The sequence below is a fragment of the Triticum dicoccoides genome, chromosome 2A (genome assembly GCF_002162155.2).
Source record: "Triticum dicoccoides isolate Atlit2015 ecotype Zavitan chromosome 2A, WEW_v2.0, whole genome shotgun sequence".
Taxonomy (NCBI): Eukaryota; Viridiplantae; Streptophyta; class Magnoliopsida; order Poales; family Poaceae; genus Triticum; species Triticum dicoccoides.
Window position 1 is genome coordinate 718,871,446 of NC_041382.1, and position 8,288 is coordinate 718,879,733.

The 8,288-nt window shown below is 41.1% G+C and overlaps 1 protein-coding gene and 1 pseudogene across 1 annotated transcript in view; both read right to left on the minus strand.

Annotated features, from left to right (window-relative positions):
- Positions 1 to 3,126: 3,126 nt before the first annotated feature.
- Positions 3,127 to 8,288, minus strand: part of LOC119352048 — a 6,085-nt gene continuing 923 nt past the window's right edge. Inside the window, exons 2-10 of the mRNA XM_037618790.1 lie at positions 7,281 to 7,696; positions 5,394 to 6,138; positions 5,147 to 5,227; positions 4,891 to 4,986; positions 4,407 to 4,517; positions 4,155 to 4,253; positions 3,859 to 3,996; positions 3,612 to 3,775; positions 3,127 to 3,527 (exon numbers count right to left, since the gene is read on the minus strand). Of these exons, the coding sequence (XP_037474687.1) occupies positions 3,225 to 3,527; positions 3,612 to 3,775; positions 3,859 to 3,996; positions 4,155 to 4,253; positions 4,407 to 4,517; positions 4,891 to 4,986; positions 5,147 to 5,227; positions 5,394 to 6,138; positions 7,281 to 7,661 (2,118 nt within the window). The 5' untranslated portion in view covers positions 7,662 to 7,696 and the 3' untranslated portion in view covers positions 3,127 to 3,224. The remainder of the gene's footprint in view (positions 3,528 to 3,611; positions 3,776 to 3,858; positions 3,997 to 4,154; positions 4,254 to 4,406; positions 4,518 to 4,890; positions 4,987 to 5,146; positions 5,228 to 5,393; positions 6,139 to 7,280; positions 7,697 to 8,288) is intronic.
- Positions 7,782 to 8,288, minus strand: part of LOC119358197 — a 10,482-nt pseudogene continuing 9,975 nt past the window's right edge.

Here is an 8,288-nt window from a genome sequence, read left to right on the forward strand (position 1 = left end):
ATTTGTTATACATATTAGTGGGGTAATTCATGGACCTAAGGAAAGAGATAATGATATATAGTCCCGCAGTAGAAATCAAGAGTGATTCACTTCGAAAGAGAAGTCAAGAGTGACTAGGAAATACATTTCAAGAATCTTTCAGGTAATTAAAAAATCAGCGTTGGCACTATATGAAGATTTGTCAACAGTTTTCTCCACTAGTAACACAGATAATGTAATTTGAAGAAATTATAGTTTTGATGTGCCTGGTTTCTTCACTTCTTGGCAAAGATTCAAGTATTATTTTGTGGCACACAAAAGGTATCTAGGACGACCAGGGAAAGTGAGTTTCTTGTCACCCGGCGTTTTTTTAGGGGAACATCGCTGCCAATTTATTAACTAAGCGGCTTCACCCACAACAATGTCATGAATACAAGAGGGGGGAATTGAAAACCAGATCTTGCACAACTTATTAAGGCAACCATCCCTAGCTAGATTATGTGCTGCGCGATTTGCGCAATGCCTAGCCCAACACAAACGAAATTCATCCCGAGAGTCAAGAAGCTCCTTAATCTCTTCTATGAGGGGCCCATACCGGGAACGTTGTTATTATTGATGTCTCAGCTAGAATAAAATAGTACTTCCTCCGTTTCAAAATTGTTGGCGTGATCCAGTTCAAATTAATAGTAACAAATAAGTGTATATTTTGTTTGAAAATCAGCCAAACCCTTGTTTTCAGTAGAAGGGACAAAACGGGGTCTGACGGCTCACAAGTGGACTGTTTTATCAAAGCCTACAAGTTGTCAAGTTGATAGAGAACTAAGAAAATAATACCCCCTTTCAAACAATTTCAGTATCTTATTGATAGAGTTTGCATACTTCTCTACAGTTGGAAGGAAAAAATGCTATCTTTTGGCGAAAAGGAAACATTATTGAAATCCATCATTCAAGCTATACCAACATATGTCATGTCAGTTTGCAGGTTTTCCAACGGATTTGTAAAGGGATAATCTCTGCAATGTCCCAATTCTAGTGGGGATATGTTGACCAACAGAAGCATATGCACTGGTTTGCATGGTGGAAAATGTGTATCCCAAAGAAACAAGGAGGTATGAGTTTCAAGGATTTGGAGAGTTTCAATCTTGCTATCTTGTAAAAACAATGTTGGAGGTTGCTTTGTGCGCCAAATTCTTTATGCGCCCAAGTTCTTCGTGCTAAGTATTTTCCCTCAGGTGTTCTATTAAATTGTGAACTGAAAAAGGGAAGCTCCTATACACTTGGCAAAGCATTTGGGCAGGAATTCGAACTTTTAAAAGATGACATATTTGGAGGGTGTGAGATGGTAATAAAATTGATATTTGGAATGATTGTTGGATTCCTAGCAGGCCAACTAGGAAGGTAATTAATGACAAGGAGAGGAAATATAGTAATTACAAAGGTTGCTGAACTAATTGATGATGAAAACCGTGTATAGGATGAAGCATTGGGTAGAGAACTATTTTGGGCCGTTGACGTGGAAAGAATTCTGAAATCCCGCTGGCCATTGTGATGATGGAGGATTTTGTGTCATGGCACTATAATAAGAATCGAATTTTTACGGTCAAGTCTGCTTATTATATTGAATGCAATAATCAGCATGGTCGAAAACTACGGATGACAAGGCCTAATAATTCTTCGTCGACCAACCCTATCTGGAGAGCTTTGTGGGCCTTGAAAACACCTGTTAAGGTGAAGATACATTGTTGGCGTGCTTTATATGGGGCGATTCCTTCCTATGTTGGCCTTGCAAATCGGCATATGCAGAATTTTAGCCAATGCCCTATATGTTCAGTGGACTGTGAAAGTATGAATCATGTCTTCTTCAAATGTGGTAGAGTAAAGGAAATATGGTCATGCCTTGGAATGATGCAAATTATTGAAGACACTTGCTTTGAAGTGGCTGATGGAATTGGGCCTCTCGAGCGACTGCTAATGGATGAGAATGCTGCACCGTATCTGGTAGGTGTTTGAAGGTGTGATCTAGTCGTTGTTGTTGCCTGGTATGCTTGGTGGGAGCGAAGGAAATGTACTCATGGTGACAGCTTGCAAGCGCCGGTTAGATCGGCCCAGTCTATCTCTGTGCTGGCATTAAACTTTGCAAGAGTTGGTCTCAATTTTTTTTTGCAAGAGTTAACAAATTGAGTAGTGCTCAGATTGTTAGACAAGGATGGATTAAACCACCTGAAGATTTTGTAAATCTGAATGTTGACGCTACCTTCAACGAGGACACTGGCTCGGGATGGACATGCACATTCGTCCGGGATCATCATGTTGTTCCTGTCATAGGAGGAAGCTGGAACCTCCCATTTGTTGATGATGGCCCCAGTGGCTCATCTAGTGGGGGTGCCATGCATCCCCTCCAAAATGCTAAACTTTTTTTACCTAGTAGTAATTAGTCTAATTCTATGTGTATTATAGGGTTAAAATGCTAAACTGATAATTTTTTATGGTTATACATGGTACTTTTATTGTAAGTGATAAGGTTAGCACCCCCTGTCGTCAAACTCGAGGTCCGCCACTGGATGCCCCTACTGTTGAAGCTACCGCCCTTCGAGACGGTTTGATTCTTGCTGGGAACGTAGGGTGCAATAGACTATTAGTTGAAAGTGATTGCATGGAAGTTTCATGCACAATGGCGGAAACTCTCTAGGTGTGGCGGCTGCTATATATGAAGAGCGTACTTTTCTTTGTCACAATTTCTCTCGGGTAGTTTTTTCACATTCCCCTAGGGAGGCCAATAGGGCTACTCATAATCTGGCAAAGTTTACCAAGGGTAACCATCAATGGCTTGACGATCCTCCTGATTTTGGCTGCCTTAGAAAATGATATATCTTTGAATCCTGATCAATAAAATCGGCCATGAGCCCATGACAGCTTTCCTCAAAAAAAGTTTTAAGAGATCTGGCATCCCGTACTTAAGCGAGTGACGCAAGAAGAAATGTGCCTTAATTGGACCGAACTGCCGAACTTTCTTGTACCATTTTTGATCAACAATGCAGTAAAAAAGAGCTATCTAATGGCTTTCTCTGTAAAGAAATCACATATATATTGATATTTGCTACGACAAGAAAAGCAATGAATGCCAATATTCAATAAAACAGCCAAAAACACGATTCACCAAGTAATATGATCTGATAATAATTCAACAAAATAGTCACCAACACACACCTCCATCATCAACGATATACTAGAACAAAAACAAAGGGCTATGCACAACCCTGTTGATGATGTTTTGGGGCCAGGGCGAAGGGGGTGATATCCAGCACGGCCCTATAGACGTGCAGCTTGATGTTGTAGTCATCATCCAGGAGCTCGAACACACACAAGTCCCTGTTCTCCAGGTAGTTCTCCATGGCGAGCGCGCCCCACCCGGCGCTGAACGCCGCACGGGGACACTCCCCGCCGGTGTACTCGTACCACACCTTCCACGGCTTCGCCTGTGGGTCCCACAGCGTCATCTTCCTGCTTTCCTTCGGGAGGAAATTTTCAACGAACATTTCTGGAATGATCTGCAGTGTCCCAGGTCGATCAGTAAGCGAGCAATGCAGTTTTAGAATATGTGTATCCATCCAGAGAAGAATTCAATCAATTACCATGAAGTACGACACATAGACATCGGTGTGCTTTATTTCCTTGATCACGAAGGGCCTCTTGGATTGGAACCTCTGTGCCCTGTCCATAGCATATTCCTTGTCCCTTTGGGTTACTTGACGTCTCTGCGACTTTAATTCCGGCCTTCTCTGAACCTTGACGATAAGTAAGTATAAAAGAAGATGCAAATTACTAAGATAGTTCAGTTCAAATTTTGTTGTAATCAGCGTAGGAAGGAAGAAGATTTACCTCTACCAGGTTGGTTTTCACTATTGCTGTTATTGAACATCGGGAACTGAGCCTTCATACTATATTTTTTACCAAAAGATTTGTGTAATTTGGTTAAGTCCTTGCATACGGATTCTGGCGCAAGTACACCTGTATGAACTATATGCGCGCAAGTTAGCTCGATGACATGACCAATTGACCATTGCTATCTTTTTTCAGCGGAGAAGACCATTGCTATCTAAATAGCACAGTCAAAACTGACACAGCATTTAAGCCATCTCAAACCAATACTCGATCGGAGGCTTCAAGTTAATTACCTGCCAAACTGTGACTTGACGTCATTCCTTTAGAAGCTGATGAAGCAGCAGACCCTTTCCCCTCAGCCCTGGACTTCTTGGGTGGACGACGGACCAATTCTGCTTACATCAATATGCACACATGTACATTTTAGCACGATAATAAGAGCACAGAAATCATTTTACAACACCAAGCCATCTCATAGCAATATATATGTAAAAAGTAGTACCAGTTATTTTGAAATCAATCATTGATTGGGTTATTCTAGTTACCTGCCAAACTGTCACCTGATTCTGCTCCCTCAGACTCCGAATGGCCACATGGACCTTGAGGCCTTTTCCCCTTCGCAGCCTTGGGCTTCCTGGGTGGACAACGCTTTGATTCTGCTTATAATTGGATTGATGTGCACAGAGACACAGGTTAGCTCCATAAAAAGAGCATAAGAATCATTTTACAACATTAAATCGTTTCAAACCAATATACGTGTAAAAAGTAATGGTAATAATAGTTTTGAAATCAATCGATCAGTGTGGAAGGGTTCTTCTTAATACTTGCTAAACTGTCACCTAATGCTTATATAGGAATCATTTTACGGTACAAGACCATTGCTATCTAGATAGCAGAATGAAAACTGACACACATTTAAGCCATCCCAAACTAATACATGTGTGTGAAACAAGTAATACTTTTTTACCTGCAAGAAAAATTCTACTTATTTTGAAACCGATTCTCGATCAGAGGCTTCCTCTTAATTACCTTTCAATCTGTCACATGATGCTGCTCCTTTAGAAGCTAAAGCAGTAGACCTTTTCCCCTCAGCCTTGGACTTCTTGGGTGAACAATGGACCAATTCTGCTTACATCGATGTGCACACATGTACATGTTAGCTCGATAACAAGAGCACATAAATCATTTTACAACACCAAGCCATCTCACACCAATATGTATGTAAAAAGTAGTACTATCAATTATTTTGAAATCAATCATCCATCGGAGGGTTATTCTTGGTTACCTGCCAAACTATCACCTGATGGAGCTTCAGGCCTTTTCTCCTGAGTAGCCTTGGACTTCCTGGGTGGACGAAGCCCCGATTCTGCTTTTAATTGATGTGCACACAGTCACAATTAGCTCGATAAAACCATCATAAGAATCATTTGACAACATTAAACCATTTCAAACCAACATATATGTAAAAAGTAGAAGTGGTACTAATAATTTTGAAATCAATCGATCAGTGTGGGAGGGTTCTTCTTAATTACTTTCTAAACTGTCACCTAATGCTTCTCCTTCAGACTTCGAATCACTAGATTGAGCTTCATGTCTTTTCCCTTCCTTAGCCTTGGACTTCTTGGATCGGACCACTTCTGTCATGATATCATCAACCTTCCTGAACCTAGTCCTCTTCCCGACCACAAAACCATTGTCGATCTTGTCTTGATCCTCCTTCTGTTGCTGCGATGGTGCGCTGCGCCATTCACTTTCTTCCTCATTATCCGGATTCTCTGATAATGCATCTTCTTCTTCCTTTTGTGGACCAGCGCCGTCAGCATCGACACTCATGTTGTCGCTCCCTTCATATTCTTCTGAAGCATCTTCTTCTTCTCCTTCATTTTGTGGAGTACCATCTGCACCTGTGCCAATGTGAGAGTCTTCTTCTTGCGGGGCAGTACCATCTGCATTGGTGCCCGTGTGCCCATTCTCATCCTTTGCTGCCACAGCGGTGGCGCCCATGCGCTGCGGCTGGGCTAGAAACGCATACGGTGCCTCGCAGGATGATGGCAAGAATACCGTGACTGAGAACTGTGAGTTCCCATCGTAACGGAAAACCAGCAGGTAGCCATACACGATGCGATGGTCGCAGAGGAACTCCTTCCATCCACGTGCAAAGCATAGCTCCCCGGAGATTTTAGCCAGCTCTACGGGCCATAAATTTCCGCTTGGACCTCTCAGTGAAACTGTTCCTGTACACTCTTCCAAGTATTTGTGGCAGTCTTCGGGAATTGTCTGCAACATATGTTATCATATAAATCAATGACTAAGTATGTCGAGCACAAGCCAAAACTAAAAAATAATATAAAAAGGTTGTGTGCTATGTCTTACAAATGGCCGATGGATTTTATGTTCAGATGAATGTGTAATGAGTTTCTGTCTATGTGATGATGCAGTTTTTCAGAATCTTTCAAGCAAATGTTCTGAATATATGAAATGTTTGTTATAGTGAAAAATGATATGTGCTGCATGCTATGAATACATAGCATTTAACTTGTCACCACATAAGGACGGTCATATATACGTCAGAGTGCTGACATGGTCAGTGACGAGCGACTGTCCGTGTCTTACATAGTTTTAAATAGCCGGCTATAGCCCCGCTATAGCTCCGCTATAGCTGTTTGAGGGTGTTGCCGCTAAATGATTTCACGTACAATTTGCCGCTATAGCTCCGCTATAGCTGTTTTTAAGGGTTGCCGCTAAATGCCATAGCCCGCTATTTAAAACATAGGCACTCCACTGATGGGCTCTATCCCATGAGTGATGGATGAGTCTCCACAGACAACAGATTAGTGCTGATCCTGGCACCCATCAAAAGCGATCAGTTCTGCCCCTTTAGTAGTGACATGTTTGATAGTAGTGTTGGAGATTGATTTCAAGAGTTTGGTAATAGTTAATGGTGTAAATAATCAGTCTAAACGAATTCAAGGCTTGGGTCCAAGCCCCTATCCAAACAAGCATATATTGTCTCGGTCACTCTCACTTGGCATTATATTTTGGGGAAAAATTTACATGTGTCTCTTTTCTTTACAATCTACAAAACTATAAATACGAATAAAATCAACTTTGATGAACTAGTTTATATATTGGATGACATACTCATATATGTTGCGGATATGTTATCTCTCTTTTATTCCTTTTCAAAGTCAGACCACATAGTATAGTCCATATTTGAAAAATATCAATGACTAATCGAACAAAAATTCTGATGAAATATGTACCATTTTAACTTTGTCAAATTAGTAAGCACCATTCCTAAAGTGGACAGCAAACGGAAAGAGAACCTTCACAACAATCATGAAAATACGATACATAAAAATGGAGGACCAAAAATGGGTTAGTCTCCTTAATTTCTGTTATGAATCAAGAAAACTTACCTCTTGTTCCATAGATGAACTGGTCATTAGGAACCTAAAGAACTGTGGGCAATTTTTTGTGTCATTCTGCTCCTTCAACTCCTCCTCTTTATCATTCTCCTTCTTCTCTCTTTCCTTATGTGCCCTCATCTTCTTCTCATTTTCTTTCCTTTTCCTCTGATCCTCCTCCTTCTCATTATCCTTGTCATTACCCCTCGTTCTCTCTTTCTTCTCCTTATACTTAGTCATCTTCTTCACCTCCTTTTTCTTATCACCTTCTTCTTTGCTTTGTTTCTTTTTCTCTTTCGCATTCGTATTTTCACCACCCTCTTCTTTCACTTTCACATTCTGCTTATCATCTATCATACCCATAGTGCTATATTGCTTTTGATGGTGTACCATGATTGGACCTTTACATATGCCACACACTTCTGTCTCTGCAATACCATTGGAGAAATATATGCATATATTAGTATAACACTTTTGGCGAAGGTAACAATGATGTATATATATACTCAAGTTTTACTCGAGAGCTGAATCTACATAAAACACAAGTTTGTTTGCATTGGATATTCCCAACTGCATTACTTATTTTCAAGAACACTCCTACAGACTCCTTTGTTATAAAACTAACAATCAACATAAATATAATTACTATATAAGCTCTTGAGGGATGGAAAAAGAACAAAATGTATCCCATATTTATATTTGAATGTTGGACACACAAGCAGTGGCGGAGCTACAAAGAAAATACATGGTGGCTGACCTCACAGGAGAATAAAAAAGTCGCTCGCCGCTGCCTGGGCATGGCTGTGGCCACGCCGCCACGGCACGAGAGATGGGTCGCCCTTGGCACTACTTCACGCTTCTACTAAGCTAATCTTTTCGGCTAGACCTCCGCCCCACCTCTTGCTGAGCAGGGCGAGGTGAGGTTGTGCTGGGTGTATCTAGAAAGGCTGAGGCGGGCAACGACACACTTTTGCCCTAACGATGCTTCACCAGTGCACACAAGTATACATACATACATAT